At 42.2% G+C, this 19,780-nt stretch overlaps 1 protein-coding gene across 12 annotated transcripts in view; it reads right to left on the bottom strand.

Annotated features, from left to right (window-relative positions):
• MCUR1 (mitochondrial calcium uniporter regulator 1) overlaps positions 1 to 19,780 on the bottom strand; it is an 80,788-nt gene that overhangs the window by 3,685 nt on the left and 57,323 nt on the right. For 3 of the 12 annotated variants that reach the window (XM_064161007.1, XM_064160999.1, XM_064161005.1), the window contains exons 2-10: positions 14,480 to 14,569; positions 13,713 to 13,853; positions 12,058 to 12,825; positions 10,941 to 11,054; positions 9,829 to 9,932; positions 9,161 to 9,262; positions 7,138 to 7,179; positions 4,797 to 4,868; positions 378 to 431 (exon numbers count right to left, since the gene is read on the bottom strand). In XM_064161007.1, coding sequence (XP_064017077.1) covers positions 378 to 431; positions 4,797 to 4,868; positions 7,138 to 7,179; positions 9,161 to 9,262; positions 9,829 to 9,932; positions 10,941 to 11,054; positions 12,058 to 12,325 — 756 coding nt within the window. In that variant the 5' untranslated portion in view covers positions 12,326 to 12,825; positions 13,713 to 13,853; positions 14,480 to 14,569. Of the gene's footprint in view, positions 1 to 377; positions 432 to 4,796; positions 4,869 to 7,137; positions 7,180 to 9,160; positions 9,263 to 9,828; positions 9,933 to 10,940; positions 11,055 to 12,057; positions 13,608 to 13,646; positions 13,854 to 14,479; positions 14,573 to 19,780 lie in introns of those variants that run through there. The other 9 variants (XM_064161006.1, XM_064161010.1, XM_064161003.1 and 6 more) reach the window with 7 other exon arrangements.

The raw sequence follows: 19,780 nt of genomic DNA, 5'->3' as shown, positions 1-19,780 counted from the left end.
AAGAAGCAGAAGTGCTTGGTGAAACACTCCTCTAAAATAAAGCCAAATCAATCTAGTGATGTGTTTCAGTCTCACTGAATGTGGGGATAATTTCACAAATTAACATTAAGAGTACAATTTAGAGAAACAATATCTGCAGGAAGTTTCAGAACCAAGTGAGCACCTAACAGTTTCTATACACATCCAGATTCTAATAATACATACGAAAGCCTTTTATTCTGTAGTACTTCAGTTACCTGTACTGATACGATTCTACACATTCAATCAAGGACACTTTGCCTAAAGATATGAAACACCTCAAAAGAAAACAACCAGATCTGCAACACGAATTTATATAAAAAGATTTGCTGTGTAATAATCAGTTGCCAAGTTCTTACCAATTCCACGATTTCCGTCCTCATTTCCAGTAGTTTTCTTTCATTCAGTGAGTACTAGAAGGGAAGAAAAAAGATAAACTTTCCACCTCATGCTTAAAAATGTATGACTTAGTTTCTGAATTCTACAGAACACTGAATTTGAGCAAGATTGTCTGACAGCATTCTGGAGACAATATTACAGTGTAATTTCTGTCCTTTGGAAAAGCACAATTTAGACTGGTGTTCATCCACACCTCTGAACCATGAAGTGTGACAAGTCCATCAAACACTCCTGCAAAAACTACAATTTAGACACACACATTCAACGGACCAATATCAATTATATGAGGTTTAACAAGACCAACTTTAACAGAGCTCTGCACTTGAGTCAGAACAATCCCAAGCAATGCTACAGGCTTGAGGCAGAGAGGCCAGAAAGGTGCCCAGCAGAAAAGGACCTGGGGTTGCTGCTTGACAGATAGCTGAAAACAAGCCTGCAGTGTGCCCAGGTGGCCAAGGCTACCAGCATCCTGGCCTGTACCAGAAACAGTGCAGCCAGTAGGAGAAGGAAAGTAATTGTTCCCCCATACTCAGCACTGTTGAGGTCACACCTCCTTCAGCTTTGGGCCCCTCACTACAACGTGGACACTGAGGTCCTGGAGTGCATCCAGGGGAGGGCACCAAAGCTTGTGAAGGGTCTGGAAACAAGTTGTATTGTGAGAAGCATCTGACAGAACTGGAGTTGTTTAGTCTTGAGAAGTCAGAGGTTAAGACCTCATTGCTCTCTACAACTCCCTGAAGGAAGTGAGGTAAGGTGAGTCTCTTCACTATGCTATCAAGTGATGGAACAAGAGGAAATAGCCTCAAATTGTCCCAGGGGAGATTGAGATGGGATGTTTGGAAAAGTTTCTTTACTGAAAGAGTGGTAAAGCACTGAGATTGACTGCCCAGAGAGATGGTGGAATCACCAGTCCTGGATGTGTTTTAAACACATGTGGACATGGCACTTTGGGACATGGTTTAATGGCCACGGTGGTGTTAGATTGACTGTTGGACTCTATGACCACAAGTAAGCAGCTGAAAGAAAGGTTGACAGATTTGCATTTCTGAAAAATAAAGGCCTGATTCTGAACAGCAACTCTGAAACCATTAAATAATCCATTGAGTGTATGAACAGAATTAAGACTAAACCATCTACTTTCTTCAGGAAGGGCAAAGTTCTAAAACATCCTATCAAGCTCTGTTATCAAAGAACTGTTTAGTCAGCATTGCACACACTCACCATTGTTATTATTCTGAACTGCATTTTACAATGCATTTATTAAGTACAGTACATTTATATCTCACATTACATTTGTGGAACATCAGTAATTGTGATTTGTAAGTTAAACCTGCCATGGTTGAAGGGAAGTGAAGTCTAAACTAAGAAGCACACTTTTAAAGCAGGTTCAGTTTCTGACTCAAACAGGCATGATTTACCTTGGCCCTATTACTGTGGAAATTCAGTTATTCACAGACACTTGATAAGCGATCAGTCTGAAGTGCAGAGCATTAAGATCACCAAGCACTCATCTTGAAATCCTGTTAAACAGCAAGGACCTCATCTGTTGATACTCCCATGTGGAAACTAGCTTTATTTTTCCTACACTTTGGAAGCTTATTCCACTCTAATAGTAAACATATATTAATCTACATAAAGCCTCTGCATTGAGAAATGCTCCTTGAGCACCTAGATCTCTACTTCAACTCTTGATTGATCTAAAAATGGAGCTAAGAGATATAGATGTATAAAATGGCATAAAGAAGACAAGTAACACCATGTCCAGAACTACTGAAATAGTTACTAGATTCTGAAAAATGGAGAGATGAAAAAAGAAATGAAAACATTTCTATATAAATACACCTTTTTGAAAGTGGTAAAATGACAGAATATTTATAAAATAATCTAAATATATTTGAGGAGACATTTCACCTAAGAATTGGACCTCAGATTAATAAACTAATCATCACTATCAAAAGAACCATGGCACTGAAAATAACTTCATCTGTTTTACTTTTAAATAAGTGCCATTAGCCAAATACACATTTTCTTGATGAATAATACTCAAACCTTCTTTCAATTGTGCTTGTTAAATCTTCACTTTGTGGCTACAACTCTCTAAGTCAAATCCAAGGACTTTAAACTCAGTGAAATACACTCTTTTACTGCAAGGCATTATCACACATCTGTAATAACACTACTAAAGAAAAGGAGGAAAGCCAAGGTTTTAAACTTCCTCCTTCAAACTGAACAGGGAGATTTCCCAAAAGTCCACATTTTTCACAAGGAAAAGAAAACTCAGTTTTGTCAGATGCATCTTGACATTTTTAACAGCAACCTCACAGGCACTGTGATGCATGAACACATGAATATAGATGGAATTTTGTACCAGGCATTGAGGTTTTTAAATCACATCTCTATCACTGCAGGTATCAGTCACAGCATAGCATTAAGGATATAGGATTCTCCAATAAATCTAAAGTGAAATCAACACATTAAGATACAGCACTTAGAGTTTGAAATGCTGAAGATTTCCCACATCAATGTTCACAAATGAAGAAATTCTCTTTCAGTACCTGCTCCAAGCAAAACTGAAAGACAAGAATATTTTACTTAGTGCTTCAAGTTAAATCAATCTAAACTCAGGACATTTGCTCTTTTTAGAATGCACAGCACCTTTCAATTACGCTGTGCTTCAGTCTTGTGAAGCTAGATATTCAGTCCCAAGTCACAATACATTGAAGCAACTAAGACAATGACACTCTGCCTACTATAGACAACACTGAATTACATCTCTCTTCCAGTGTCTGCAGTGCAGACACTACAACTTGCACCCCATCCACCTGCCTTTTTCCTTTTCTGTTCTTTCATGGCAGAGCTGGCAATTAAAGTGGATGAAGGTGGGCAGAGCCTGACTCCACCAGTCTATCTTCTGTTCAGCTTCCCTGATACTCAACCTTTCAACCTCCTCATGCAGCTCTGCCTTGAGGCTGAGCAGACTGTCCACTTGTTCACAGCAGTTCTCATAGCTTGTTGCCAGCACGAACTGCTGCAGCACACCCAGATGACTCATCATGCCACTTATCCCGACCTTGCTCAGTGCACTGGGATCAAAGATCCCTGTGCTCCCGAGGCATTTAAATAGCCTGCTGTGACTCTACTCACACCTCCCCCACCTCTCTTGAGATCAGCTAGCTAGGTGAGGGTTGCTTTGCTCCCCACCTGTAACCTGGCTTCAGGGGCGTGTGTGGAAAGGACCCTGCCCATCGATCTCTGTCACTCTGCTAAACTGCTGTGGGGACAGTTTGGCTCCAGGGGCTGACCTCACTGGCTGTTCTGTTCGACCCGACAGAGTCCAGATTCCAATATCCTGCATGAATTTGCAAGAAAACACTAGTGCTTGAGTTATCACTGCTGAAGGGATTTTAAATACATTTCACACAAGGCTTATGATCTACACAAGTAATGCACTGCACATATTAAAAAACATTAGCAGGAAGTATTAATCTTTAGACAAGAATTCTACCTGATCAAATGGTACCCGATTGAATCACCTACCACAGTGTGAGAGACTGCTAGTCACTACATTAAATCTCTGACACAACTTCCTGAACATGGAAAAAATTTCCAAGGGGCATACAGAAGATAAATTGTATATACTTGTACAGTTCTTATTGCCTAGATTGGAGGTATTACATCTTTGTTACATGACAGTGAAAAATGACTGAATGGAAAAATGAAATGAAAAAATGTCATTTTAACAAGGTACAATTTCTTTGAGATCCTAAGAACTGTTGCTAAAAAAAAAAAACCTATAGGAGCAGAGCTCTATTTAATGTGCTGCATATAATGCAGAAAAGTTTGTTGACCTTCTGAGTCTTCATTTAATTATTTTTACTACATTATTAGTTCTACCAGATATTGCAAAGATCAAAACAATCTGAACCAGTAGCAGTTACAATTAAAAGAAGATTAAAAAAATTACAACTGTTTTCACACTTAGGTATTTTCTAGCAAACTAGTTGTGCTATAAATTCTCTACCTATAGTGAAGTGAAACATTTCAGTGATGATAAATTTAAAGTGTAAACTTAATTAAATGTGAAAACAGAGAGAGCAGTAAGATAGAAAACCTCTCGGCAGATAGGCAGCACATTTAGACTACACTTAATATATTAGATGTTTAATATGTCAATTCTGATATTAAAACAATATCTCAAGAGACAGACATACAAAATCAAACAGGCCACCTTGTACTATAGCAGCATGAGGAAGTTGGATTTATACCATCTTGAAGTTGAAACATTATAAATTAGTAAGAAAGCGCTCTTTGGAGGAATCACCCAAATCTGGTGATTCCTCTGTGCTGAGGTGTTTTAGAAGAAGGTAATCAAAACTTACCAATTCTTTTACTCTGCTCTTCTCTAGGTTTAAGTTTAACTTGTTATCTGCACGAACTTTGGTAATTTCATCCTAATGGGAAAAAAAATGATAAAGCACCAAGCAAGATTTACTATTTAATCATAAGCAGGAAAAAAACAAACACCTGGACAACAACATTGTACTTTTCTGTACATATGTTGGTAATCAAGCTTCTCTCCAATCAACATACATAATTTTCCAAAGTAAAATTATTCCTACTCTTCCCCCAGGAAATACTCATGTTCTAGTAGTATGAACTGGATTTCAGAATCAAAAAAATAATTACTTTTAAAAACAACACTGAGAACAGCTCCTGAGAACACATCCTTCCATAAATGCTGGGAATGTTTCGTATATCCCACACCTCTGAATTCCAGATATCCATGCCTAGGTATACAACTGTAAGTTGGCCTTTCTCCATGAAGCAGCCTTGATGCTGAAAATAACTTTGAAAGCAAGTTTCTTTCAAAATAAAAGAGTATCTGTCTTTAAAGCCTACACCTAGAGCTTTCACGAAAAGCTGCAGGTATCTCAGGAACAATAAAGGGTTTATTCTATTTCAAAACATCTAACTTTTTAAAGCTACCAGAAATTCTACATTTGCATTTTAGCTCATCAATAGTTGCGATTCCTGAATTTCTCAGCGACAGCTGCCATTTTAATGCAACCTCCTGGCAGGAATTCCAGCCAGCTGACAGTTTGTCATGCGGCAAACTGCTGATCAGCTGAATGTGTGGGAAGAGCAAAAGATTGCTGATGTTCTGGGAGATTCTGCCATTAAAACCAAGCAAGCATCTCTCAAGTAGGCCAAAGTCAGCTAGTTAAGAGATTGTTACATTAGAATGAACAATAACTAGACCAAATTTCTATGTCTGAATTGTTGACCTTTATAACTGGTTTATAATTAGATGTCATCACAACATGATATATTACAGCTTGATGAATCAAAAATTAGAAACAATCTTTTCTTACAATTTCACATTTTTTTGTCTTTTAGAGGAACAAGTAATTTGTCCCTGTGAGAATTCCATTTACAGTTAAATTTAAAGACATCTAGCTTCCAAGAAGAGTCAGATCCTTGATATTCTAGCAATGGATTCAAGAAGGAGTTACGATTCAAAAATTCGATGCTGAAAGGATTTGAAAATCCTTTTCCAAAAAAAACAGATGCACTAAGTGCTTTGTAACATAGTATGAAACACACAGCAAAATCCTTGTTCTCATTTTGGAGATGAGAGTGAAAAAAGAAAATTGAAAAGAACAGGAAAAGGAATGGCAAGGCAGCACTAGGCTGAATTTACCACATTGTCAGCTAGCTCAACAAGTCCAGTAGTCTGACAGTTTCAAGGACAGGTTCTAGGGACAGAAGAGTGCTTCATCCTTCCAGCTAAGGAGGACATCTCAGGAAGAAACATCAGTTCTCAAGTCAGAAGTCCACACTCCATGAAAGCACATAACATTTTCCAGATTACAGTCTCCACTGCTCAACAAAAATGTCCCATGAAAAGGCTGCTTATGATTCCACAACCATTAGAATAACAGATTTTAAGAGGTTCTGGTTTATAATGGTAAAAAGGTGTTTGGACTGCTACTCAAAATGGGCAAGCCATGACCAGAAACACAGCATTGATGTTTAAGCCTGGTAAGAATCTGTGCCACAATTAACTAATTAAGTTTTCTACAAAATCTGCTTATGTGCAATAGTCATTTGCTCCCAAACAGATAGAACCAAACATAAACAGTCTCAAATTCAGTGGCCCGAAGAAGCCATTCAAAAGCTATTTTGAATTTTGGACAGCTAACAGATTAATCTTCAGGAAAAAACAAACAACACTAAAGTAGTAAAACACCACCATGACCAAAAGAAACCAAAAATGAAAAATAACCTAAACAGCCAACCAACCAAAAAAAACCCCAAACAAACCCACAACCACACATCTATTAGTAAGTGGTATCATTTTGACATTATGCTGCTTATTTTCATGTAACAAGTAAAGTTACAGAGCAAAACTTCACTCAGGCTTAACTGTGACACTGCAGTCACTTTCTGAATCTGAGTTAAGAACACGTGAGTACAAAAAAATTTCAACTAGATTTTTCTTCACCTCTTGTACCATTCCCAGTTCTCTGCTACCACCAATGAGGTAGGCATGTAATTGTCTTTGCTACAGCCCACAGTGTACCACTAATTGCTATTTCAGTACCCTATACATCACACCAATTAAGCAGAGCTTATAAAATAAAATCTGGAAAACAACTTTATTTTAAACCAAACTAGCCAGATGTTAATTCCTAATTTTACTGGTGTATGATATCTTACCATGACTTGCTTCTTTATCTGTTGGAGTTCAAGTTTTATTTTCTGAAAGAGCAGGAAAAAATGTACATTACTATATATAAACCCACATAACCTAGAAATACTAATGAATCTGCATGCTCAGTGACAATGACCATTATCCACACTGTGAAAAACCAAGCAAAGCAAGCAGTTTACCTGCATCCTCACTACATGTAGAGATAGAGGCATGTGTATACACATGCATGTTTTACTCTGTACTGGCCACTTTCAAACAGCACAAGACAGAAGCTAGCGATGTCCCACTGCAGGAAAGATGTGTGAATGCATGGGATGTTACTGCCCTAAGTGGCCCTGCATTACAGGGGAATTGGACTCCAACTCTATGATTCTATGATCATTTTATTAATAAATCTGACAGGACAAAGGAAGTTATTATTTCTCCATGTTCATTGCCTGCACTGGAAGTCTTGTGTCCAGCTTTAGGCTGGAGAAAGACATACTGGAGCCAGTTCAGTGAAAGGGCAAGATGATGAGGCCTGGAGCACACTATCTTGGGGGGGAGGAGAGGTGGCTTTGTTGAACTTTTTAAGAAGAGATGGCTAAATGGAAATCATACTGCAATCTGCATCTACATAGTGTTATCTAAAGGTCCTTTCTAACCCAAATTATGGTTAGAAACAAGCCCTATGAGAGGCTGAGGGAGCTGGGGTTGTTAAGCCTGGAGGCTCAGAGGTGACTTCATTGCTGTCTACAACTACCTGAAGGGAGGTTCTAGCCAGGTGGGGGTTGGTCTCTTCTCCCAGGCAACCAGCAACAGAAGAAGGGGACACAGTCTCAAGTTGTGCCAGGGGAGGTATAGGCTGGATTGGACCAAGTTCTTCAGAGAGTATTACTGGCATTGGAATGGAGTGCCCAGGAAGGTGGTGGAGTTGCCATCCCTGGAGGGGCTCAAGAAAAGACTGGATGAGGCACTTAGTGCCATGGTCTAGTTGATTGGATAGGGCTGGGTGCTAGGTTGGACTGGATGATCTTGGAGGTCTCTTCCAACCTGGTTGATTCTATAATTCTATGAACTGTTTCTGAAAATCATAATTTTCAATCCCTTGCAGGTTGCTCAGGACCATGTCCAGGTAGGTTTCAAGTATCATCATGAGAGTGAATCTACAGGATTTCTGGGTATCTTGTTTCAGTGTTTTGCCACTCTTACACCAGAAAGGGTTTTCTTACGCACAAAGAGAATTTCTTGCATTTTGATTTGTGCTAATGCCTATCATTCTGTCATTGGGCAACATCAGAAAGAGCCTGTGTCTTTATACTCCCTATACTCCCCTTCTAATATTTTTATACAGTAATGAGATCCCTCTTGAGCCTTTTCTTCTCCAGGCTGAACAGTTCCAGCTCTCACAGTCTTTTCTCATGTGTCAGATACTCCATCTCCCTCCTCATCTTTCTCCATGTTTGTTAGACTCTGCCCAGCACATCCATGTCTTCCTTGCACTGGACAGCCCAGAACTGGACCCAGCACTCCAGATGAAGTATCAACAGTGCCAGTCAGAGGGAAGAATCACCTCTCTGGACCTACTGGCAACTCTCCAAACACAGCCCAGGGGACAGTTGATCATCTTTGCCACAAGGCCTTATCAGTGGCTCACGGCCTACTTTGGGTCCAACATGACCCTCAGGGCCTCTTCTGCACAGTTATGCTTCATCTGGTGACTCCCAGCCTGTCCTGCTGCATGATATAACTCCTCCTCAGGGGCAATATCTGGCATTTCCATTTGTTCAGCTCACGAGATTCCTGACAGTTCATCTGCCAAGCTTGTTCATGTCCTTCTGAATGGCAGCACAACCCCCTGACGTTATCAGCCACTCCTCCCAGTTTTTTATTGTTTGCATACTTGCTGGGGAAGGCTCTGCTCCACGGACAAGGCCATTCATGAAACAGTTAAATCACACTGGGACCAGACACAATCCCTCTGGTAGAAGAGGGAAAAAATATGCATGTGCTAGAACAGCACTCTCCAAGAAAGTGATTTTTTTTTACCTCATTTTCTGAACGAAGTGCTGAAAATTCACTTTTTTCCAAAATAATCATGTCCTTTTTCACTCCACCAATATGGGACATTACTTGCTGAAGGGCAATTTCCTTTAAAAAAGGGAAGAAAAACCTCAGAACATAACCCAACTGTAATGCATTTTCTCATTTGTGCCTACAAATACAGTAGACTATGTTAGTACCCTGAAATTTTTAATTTAGCAATTTTATGTTGATGTATGAAAATATAATAAAGTAAGTGACAGTGACAAAATAAGCAAGTTAGGCTCAAGTGTTGGTAATGTTTGACAAAATCAGAAAAATTCAATTAATGCATGTAGGAGCTGTAACTATCCAAATCCATGCATTGAATATACCTCTCATCCCTGTCTAAAAGTCTTCTCAGTAAATTCTATTTCATGCTACAAGGCTGAAACTAAAAAACTGACTGTAGTTTGCGCTCCAACTCATGGTCCAAGGTCTCAGAGATCTACTATGCCATTTTAGTAGTTGATAAACCGAAGACAAAACTTGCTAGAAAAAATTATACACAGGGATGTTTGTTCTTCACTTTCAAGCTTTTAAAATAGTGTTTAACAGTAATAGCTACATATATTTCATGAGCAGCCATACTAGGTTCTGATTTACTTTAACCCCACCATTGTCTCTGAGCTAACCTGCTGTACTTTGGTGACCATGTCCTTGTAAATCATATCCAGGTTGTTGTCCATAATTTTCACCAATGCAGACACAATGACCTCTGACTGCTGAGTAGTGAACCCTAAGCAAAACAAAATGCAAGATCATTCAGAGAGAACTCAATCTAGACAGTTTACAGAAATGCCACTTTCTAATAGTTAAAGCAAGTATCAGTTAATGAAAGAACATACTTGCCTTGATTCAGCACTAATAAGAGAACTCAACCAGTCTGTACATCTAAGTTTTCCCACCCCAAAATTACATCTGTGACACTGCACAGCTGCTGTAGTACAACACTATTGGTGCAGTAATAGGATAAAAGCTGGAAACTTTCCATAAGTATTATGAAATGTCATCTCTCATATGTGGCTATTTCTTGAGGAAGAATTCTGACCCTGAAAAGCGGACATATACTTGCAGTATACTCCATATTTTCTGTAGCACTTCAGATGTGCAAAACTCAACAACTGAATACAGAGTTCACTGCTCCAATATTAGGCTTACCAGCCTTTGAGTGCTTATTAGAAACTTTTTAAACTGAATATATTGGGAACTATTGTAAAACATTATCCCCAGAAATACTTTCAACTTTACCACTTGCAAAATGTGGGAGTGAAAGTGTCATGAACAAGATCTCATCATTACAGAAAGAACCACTTGCAAAAGCACGATGGTTTCTAACTAGCAGTCAAGTGTCAGAAAGCATATATGGGGGCTGAGAGTGAGTTGCTTTCAAGAGCTGAACTGATATGCTTGCTACCACCAAAAAGTAGAGGTACCCCACCTCTCTCCTTTATCCCTCCTGCCTGTGGCTCTTCATATGTGTCCTGGTGCTCATACCCCCACCCCCCCCACTGCTGTGGGATCATTATACTGCTATCTCAGATTATTACAGGTTATTACTCTTTTGTTTTGGAAGCAGAAAAAAACTACATGTATTTAGGCAGTATTTAAAAAAAACAAACAAACCTGAATCTGTAACATCACAGGTGAAGGAGAAGCAAGTATCAAACTTTATAAACCAAAAAACCCCCACAGAAACTACTCATGAAATTACATTAAAAGTAGCTACTACTTTCTAACAAATTACCATTTTCTTCCAAGAGGCAGACCAGTGCATGAGTGTCAAAAAAAAGCCTCCTATTTCCCAGTAAGGAAATACTCCCTTTGCTTTGCAAAGATGATGGTGCAGAGCTGCTTACATCTGAAAAATATGAACCAAGATGCAAATTACTTTGAAGAACGAACATTTAGACAACATGCTTGCCTTCCAGCATTTTCTGTACTATCCCCAACAGCTCTTATTTATGAGGAATGTTCTGATAATCGTGGCTTGCTTGAAACTGAAAACATACCCTAATAAGAAGCTCTGTGTGCAAGAGCCTGAAAACAGAATACATTCCTGCTACACTTCAGAGGTGCTCTCCAAGAACATAACATCCTAGACAAACACTACCAAGTATCAGTCTTTAAACCAGGAGTCCTCAAACTTTTTAAACAGGGGGCCGGTTCACTGACCCTCAGACACTGTCGGGGGCCGGACTATAGTTTGGTTCCAGCCCAGTCCCGGCGGGTGCTTGGGGGCTGCGGAGGCCTGTGAGCCGATTAAATGGCAGGAAGTGGCTGCCTGGTTCCCGCCCCAGCCCCTGGTGGGGGGGGGTGGTGTAGGTGTTCTGTAAATACCGGCGGGCCGGATTCTGAGGGGGGCTGTATGCGGCCAGCAGTTTTGAGGACCCCTGCTTTAAACTTGATCATTGCAAGCATAATCAGTGGAAGCCGTCAGCAATTCAAAGCTTTGGAGACTAAATGCAGGGACTCTTTTCACCCTTTGTTAAAGAAGCAAACCTTCACCGTCTGCCATCTAGACAAAAAGCAGTCACTCCCCATCTGCCATTCACTGTTTGAAATATTGTTTAAAGCGTAATTTCCGCTGAGACATTTGCATGAACGAGCTGATACAAAGAGCGTGAGCCAGAACATGAAACAAAGGGTTAGAAGACAGAGCTCTTTGCCCCCAGAGCCACTGTATTTTCTGTATTTTGCAATACCTGGGCTGAAAGCACAGCTGTGCCTTAGCTGTCACAGTCATCTGTAAAGCGTAGACACAGACTGCGGGGAAGAGAGTAGCCCTGTCACCCCTACGGACATTCCCCGGGGTCATGCGAGGCAACACCCTCCCTCCCCCTCACCCCCGTCCCTGCTCTCACCCCGCTTGCCGGTGCGGCGGCGGCAGCTGTCCCCGCCCGTCCCGCCACCATGCCTGCCCCATCCCGCGCTGCCGTTAAGGGCCGTACCGGCCGCCCGCGATCCCGGCGGCGCGGCCAGGCGCTGCCAGCCGCCCAGGCAGCGGCGCTCACGTGAGGCGGCGGCGGCGGCTGGCGGGAGGGCGCCGTCCGCGCCGCGCGGCCACAGCAGCAGCAGCGCCCGCCTCCCACCGCTCACGGCCGTAGCCGCGGCCGCCTGGCCCCTGGCCATGCCGCCCGGTCTCGACAACGGACGAAGCGGGGAGGTGGGGAAGGAGGGGAACCGCTGCTGCTGGCGGTGGTTCCGCTACTACCGCTGGAATGCCATCCCGGAGCACGCCCCGGCGCCCCTCTTCCGCCACAGGCGTGCCTCACTTCCGCCTCCGGCACGTGACATCGGCCGCACGCAGCGGCGGTTGGTTCTATGGATCACGGCGAGAAGAGCGGCGCGGGCGGGCCGGGCCCGAAGGGGCGGACACTCCCCCAGTGCTCTTCCGGGGACCGCAGCGGTACCGCCCCCGTTCCGGTCCCCAGGGGACGCACCTCTGAGGTGCCAAAAGTTGGTCGCACAGGCTCTGCGGGCATCCGGTGTCATTAGTATGGCAATGCTATGCTTCAGTCAACAACAACAAAAAAGAGTAATCTGGGTGAGAGGTTTGTCCTGGTCCTGCAGGACAAGCACGGTCTGGTGTGTGATCTCCAACCCCTTCTTCAGTAACATTTTGCTTCGTTCTGGACGAAGATTACAGGAAAAAGGAAACAAAAATGCATTTCAGACACATCTGTCGTTCTGAAATGATACTGACATTGGGGGTTTCAACGGAATTAAATTCCAAAATCAGATTCCTGGGTGGATCTAAGAGTGGAGCCTTAATCACTAAACAGTGGCTGTAACCACTGGAGAGGATCAAGTCTGGGGAGCTTTCAGTTCTGCTGGGAATACAGGTTTACTTCGTTCTTATGTGCTGCTGTAAAATCTATTTAACATCTGTAAGAAGAAATCAATTCATCCTGTTGTCAGAAGGATAGCATTAAAAACCTGAAGGCTGGACAAGCATCTCCTGAAACTGGGATAACACGAATAGGAGGCCTATAAGACTAAAGCACAAAATGATCTCAAAGGTTAAAATAATCAGAAACAAGACACAGTAATTGAGAGTGGTATCTAAAGTCTATCACTCTCAACCTTTGTAGACAATGCCTTCTTGTGGCTTCTGTACAAAAAAACAGTCAGATTTGGACAAAAGTCAAAATATTGAGGTGTCCTCTACATAACCTGTGGGGATTTTAATACTAAACCTCACACCTTTAGGAGAGGTATTTACATGTAAAGGTAGGACCACTTTAATATAATGAACGAGGTGACCGTGTAATGAATTAGGTACTCAATAGAGCCCTCATACAAAGACTGATGGGATGTAAAATCATGTAACCAATCCTATGTAATTGTTATTTGTGCAGTATGCAAACCACTGCTGCTGGAAGTCACAGGGGCTGGAGTTGTGATTTAGTACCTAGCACCTGTTTCTGCAGAACCGAAATAAAGCAAGTACCTTGACTCTGTGTGTTGATGGGCTTTGCACACTCCTTAAAAGATATTTTTTGGAGGGACTACAGACCTTTGTGCCATTTTCTCCAGGTGACACTTATTTCAGAGCACTGAAGTATCTTCTTTTAAACCATCTGCCGGTTTGCACTTTTCAGTTGATTCCTGCACTTGGATCTAATAGCCAATGTGTACAAGAAGCATGGAGGCTCTGCTAAAGCAAACAGAAAACAAAGCAGAGGTGATTGGTGATGATGAAGTCACAGCAACAGTGAACAAGTAGCATTCCAATATCTGAAGGGGGCCTACAGGAAAGGGGCCTACAGGGAGGCTGGGGAGGGTCTATTTACAAGGTCTTGTAACGACAGGATGAGGGGTAATGGGTTTAAACTGGAACAGAGGAGATTTAAACTGGATGTCAGGAAGAAGTTCTTTACAGTGAGAGTGGCAAGACACTGGCACAGGTTGCCCAGGGACGCTGTGGCTGCTCCTTCCCTGGATGTGTTCAAGGCCAAATTGGATGAGGCCTTGAGTGACCTGTTCTAGTGGGAGGTATCCCTGCCTATGGCAGGGGGTTGGAACTGGATGATCCTTCAGCTCCCTTCCAACCTAAACCATTCCATGATTCTATACTGTTTATATGAAAAAAAAAAATACTGATAAAGAAACATTTGGTGTAAAATAGCCATAAATAAATGTAGATTGGAAATTAAAGGGCTTTTACTCAGCAGGACAGTCCTTGTGACAAGCTTCCCAACAGGAGTCAGAAGGAATCAAAACCTGAAATTAATTTTTAGATGGATGTGCTTGACTGTGAAATGGATTTTACAATGCAGTTACCTGTAATAGCAAGGGAGTGGTTCCTGTGTGCTTGCATTCATTTTCCACTATGGAGGTTTTTCACTTTCTGCCTCAAGCATCTGGGACCAGCTACTGTCAGAGAAAGACTAATGAGCTAAAAGGACCACAGGTGCAATCCAAAATAGCACTGAACAGTCCCCTTACTTACTTCAAATATTTTACCACAGTGACTTCACAGACTTGAGGGGAATTAACAGCTGCCAGGGGTGATGAATACCCCAAAGTGCTCTTAATTATAAATGGGAAAAGCTAAGAACCTCCCAGGCTGGGAAAAAAATGAGAGTCACCAGTGCATGAATGCTTTCCCACTTTGATGGGTTTGGGGGCCAGCGGGGAGGGAAGCTGTAACAGCATTCAAATGACTATGTAAATGCTAAGGTGCATTTGGAGTAATTTCAGCGCTGTTACAGCACGGATAAGTGTGCCCCAGTGGTTGCAAAGTGAAGGTGGCACCCAACACAATGAAAAGGGAAAATAAACCCATGTCATTGTTTTCCTTTCTACAGCAGGTAGTCATTTTAAGTGTTCAACATCTCCAGTTGGTGGGTGCATAGGTGAAGTCCCTCCTACGTTATTTTGTTTTCTTTTCAGTGGAGAAATCAACAACAAGGGTGTAATTTCTCCCATTATATGTTTTAATGCACGAGAACGGGTATGTTATTTGGAATGAAGAAACAATCATTGGCGAATAAAGCTAAAAGGAGACTGCCCGTAGATGGCAGTAGCTGCTAATAGTGCTGACTGCCAGTGCCACTCCAATTCAGTGCTTTAGGACCCAGACAAGGTTTAAACCAATTAACCTGATCCTCTAAGTTCCGTAAGAGCCATTTCAGCGATCTTAAAACGAGGTCATGCGCAAAGCTTCTTGCAACAACCACCAGCAGAATGCATCTTCCTGAAAGCTTGCTCAATTGTTAGAAATAGCCTGTGATCCTTGAAGGAAGGAGCTATAGTATTTATTCAAGTGCTATATAGCTGACCTCAATAAGAAGTGGCATTTACATGAGAATATTAAATCTTGCTGTGTCTTCATCAAACATATTTTACCTGTAGAATGAACAAATAAATATGCTTTGTGTTTACAGCTATCAAAACTGTGTGCCTTACAAAAGAGAACAGTTTCACAGAATCACAGAGGTTGGATGGGACGTCCAGAAATCGAGCCAAACCCCTCTGCCAAGGCAGGATACCCTAGGGTAGTCTGCACAGGAACACATCCAGGTGGGTTTTGAAAGTCTCCAGAGAAAGAGACTCTGCAACCTCTCTGGGCAGCGTATTCCAGTGCTCTGTCACCCTAACTGTAAAGACGTTTCTCCTCATGTTGAGGTGAAATCTTCTACGTTCCAGTTTGTAGCTGTCACTCCTTGTCTTATTGCTGCTGACCACTGAAAAGAGATCGGCCCCATAGTGGGGCCTGTCCTCTTTAATATCTTTACGAATGATCTGGATGAGGGGACTGAGTGCACTCTCATTAGGTCTGCACATGACACCAGGTTGGGTGGGCATGCTGATCCGCTTCAGGGTAGGGAAGCTTTACAGTGGGATTCAGATAGATTAAACTGATGAGTGAAGTTAATTGTATGAGGTTCAACAAGGCCAAATGCTAGGTTCTACACTTGGACCCTATGATAAGCTATGGACTTGGAGATGTTCGATTGGAAAGCTGCAACTTGGAAAGGGACCTGACGGTATTGGTTGACAGTCAACTGAATATGAGTCAGCAGTGTGTCCAGGTAGCCGAAAAGGGCAACAGCACTGTTGCTTGTATTAGTACCACTGTGGTCAGCAGGAATAGGGAGGTGATCACCTGGGTGTTGTCCTGGGTTAACACAGCCCACTCTCACAGGTCCCCACACAGGCAAAGTAACAAAAAACCCCTCTGGGTTGAGATGAGTTTGAATGAGATCATACACTATACAATTACCTTAGTAAGAGCAACAGCAGAAGTCAGCAATAAAATGGTTACCTGCACCCAAGCATGCAGCAGCCAGACCAACGGCAAAGACCAACACCCAAACAGCAACCAGAACAGGAAGTCTCTAATGGTACAGCCTGAACTTCAAGCCCTATGAGATTTTGCTCGAGCCAGCACTTCCATTTTGAAGTTGTCATGGTATTGAATATCATCAGCACATTCAACTCAACCCCTGACAGGTGTGTTGCCGGATATTTTTTTAGGTGTCCTCCAGACATAGGTGTGCAAAAGAAAGATTACAAGAGTCAGTAACCAGTCTGTCCCTGGACAGGACACATGGAACTAAGTTGTAAAAGGAGGACAGAAGGGATGATCAAAAAGTTCTGTAAAACAGAGTAAGACCATGCTATGAGTATATGAGAGATAGGGAGCTGAAGCTCTGCAGACTGTGATACAGACAGGAGAGGGATGGGGAAGGACACTAAAGCGGGCTGCTGAGGGCATCAGAATAAGGGTCAGGGAATTGGTGATAGCAGTGACATTTGGAAATGAGCTAAGGGGGGTAAAACAGCTGTCAGGAAAGCTTCAGGTTGTCATGTAAAAAAAGATGTAGGGAAGAGAAATGGAGGTGAAAAGTAGATAGCCATTACTTGCTGTTCATTATCCTGTAAGACATTTAAGCAGTGAATCAATTATGATACCAAGCAATTGTGTAGGTAATGAGCTAAGCAATGAAGCAGTTATACAGCAAATCATTTCCAGTATTAAATAAAAATGGGAAGAATCAACAGAAATATCAATCAATTATGCAGAGAACTATTACCAAAGTCAGTCAGTTAAGTAGAGAAACAGTTATACAGCAAGAGAATGAATAAATTAATTATGAAGTGGGCCCATTATGTTGAGAATTAATTATGCAGAGTCTTCCTTTGTGGTAAGGGGCATATCTGAGGGAACTCCATGCCCAGGGGAAAAAAAATCCTAAACAAACCCATGCATATAGATGCAAAACTAATGAAGGAAGGAGTCCTGCAACGATTCTCAGTCACTTTGTCTGGGACATCCTCTATTGTGTCTCTTTGGGCTAGACTCATTGCTGTTGCAGTACAGGCCAAAGCCATTGCAGAAACAGAAGAGAGTAAGATTGTTTCTTCACTGTGCCTTCCTTCACTGAGGATGTGGAGGTGTGTCCTGGGTTAACACAGCCTGCTCTCAGAAGTCCCTGCCTCTCCTTACACAGACAGGAGGCAAAATAACAAAGAAACCCAAGAAACCCCTCTGAGTTGAGATAAAGAGTTGAAATAAAAGTTTTACTGGAAATCACAGATTCACATAAAACATCTGGTTGGAAAAAAGGTCAAAGATCATCCATTCCAACCTTCTACTCAGCACTGAGGGGTCAACACTAAACCACGCCCCTAAGTGCCAGGTCCACGTGCTGCTTAAACACCTCTAGGGATGGTGACTCCACTGCTGCCCTGGGCAGCTCATTTCAATGTTTGATAACCCTCTGTGTGAAGAAATATTTCCTGGCATCCAGCCTGAATCTCCCCAGGTGCAGCTTGAAACCATTTCCTCTGGTCCTGTCACTTCCCACCCAGCAGCTTCTAGTAGTTGCAGATATCTTTATTTATCTACATTTAGCCTGCATCTGGAGCTAGATTATAGTGGTTGCTTTGTCACCCGATAACCCATCACCAGCAGAGAAGGGGGACTGGGACCAGGAGAGGAGACTCATGGGTTGCAATAAAAACAGATTCAATTAAATAACAACCTGGATGCCTTCCTCTGTGATCTGAGCTAGATTATATGGTCCTGCTCTGGCAGGGGATTGGACATGATGACCTCTTTGGGTCCCTTCCAACCCTTAACATCCTGTGATCCGCAATCTATTACAGGTCACACAGAAACACATCCACACGAAAGTCTCCAGAGAAGGAGACTCCACAACTTCCCCCTTTATAAGGACCATGATATGTATGGGATACGCCTGTAGCCAACTTGGGTCAGCTGCTCTGGCTTCTGTCCCTCTCAGTATAAGGTCCTGCCTGACTTGAAACTGCTAACAGCCTACAGGCTGTAGCTGGCCCTGGATTCTGTCCCAGCCAAACCAGAGTTTTAGCACATCTAGATTAGAAGCTGACTCTGGACTCAAGCCCTTGAGGGTGATAACTGTTAGCATCTTGCTGGATACTGTGAAATGTATCCTGTTGTTTGATCCAAATATTTCTTTTCCCCTCCATGGAATAATGCAAACAGTGTAAGTCTGGAGGTAAAGGGTTTCTCTTTCGTGTAATAATGCATAGAAACTGTAGGTTGACTTGGCCAGTTCTGAAGATACTTTCTGTAAAACTGCAATGTTTCAGTTCATAAAACTGTAGCTTATATGTAATTGCCTGTTAACTTTGCCTGTTAACTGACACTGAAGAGCTATATAACCAGTGCAAACCCAACGGCCTTGTAGACACACAATCGAACTCCTTCTGAGCCTGAAGGTGTTACTTGTCCAGGAATAGCCAATGACTCTGCAAACTCTGAAAATCTCAGATGAGGTCGGTGGTGTACTTCCAGAAACATCAGCTGCCTGTCACAGAGATCTGACAACAGCTCGGGGAAGACAGACCTTCCAAGGGGTGGTGCGCAGGTGAGAGACACAAGCATAAGCTACTTTTAAAAATCCTAGATGTTATCTAATGCTTTGTTTCTTCCAATCATCACTTAAGTATGAGACCTGGTCATAGACTCCACAGGGAGGTGAGGTAAATGCCAGAAAATGACTGAGCGTCTGGGCTGAGTCTGGTTGTGCTACAGAGCCCTGTAGACTCATCTAAAAATAGGGGACATTCACCTGCCTAACTGACATAAAGAGTGATCCTTGCCAGGGTACGCCTGGAGTGACTCACCAGAGGACTGAGATAGTTAACTTTATAACCATAAAAATTACATGACAGCAGGGCCCATTTAATTGGGAAAGCATTAAGAGTTTTCCAGAGACAAATATTGTGAAGCTGAAAGACCTGGAAGGAAGCATCTTTAAACTGTGATATGTAACTGCTTAGCTATTCAGAAAGAAAATGGAAACTGCCAACTAACAGCTAACCTCCATTTCTTGAAGATTTCACTAGACTGCAACTCCTTTTTAAGTAAAATGCACATCTCTTAAAGAATGTAACTTCTCCTCCCTACCCAAGTTATTATAAAGGAACATTGTGGCTGGAAGAAGAAAGGAACAGATTTCCTTTTGTTAATGAACAATGCTTATAGCATTTCATGAGGTTTCCAAGCAGTCCAATAGAAATAACTATCTGTGCAAGACTGCATTTTTGACAATATATGACAAGAGATCACAGTTCTGGGTGCCTGTG

This window comes from Pogoniulus pusillus, chromosome 21, assembly GCF_015220805.1.
Source record: "Pogoniulus pusillus isolate bPogPus1 chromosome 21, bPogPus1.pri, whole genome shotgun sequence".
Classification (NCBI taxonomy): domain Eukaryota; kingdom Metazoa; phylum Chordata; class Aves; order Piciformes; family Lybiidae; genus Pogoniulus; species Pogoniulus pusillus.
The sequence above is the reverse complement of the archived record's forward strand: the minus strand, read 5'-3'. Positions and strand labels throughout refer to the sequence as shown.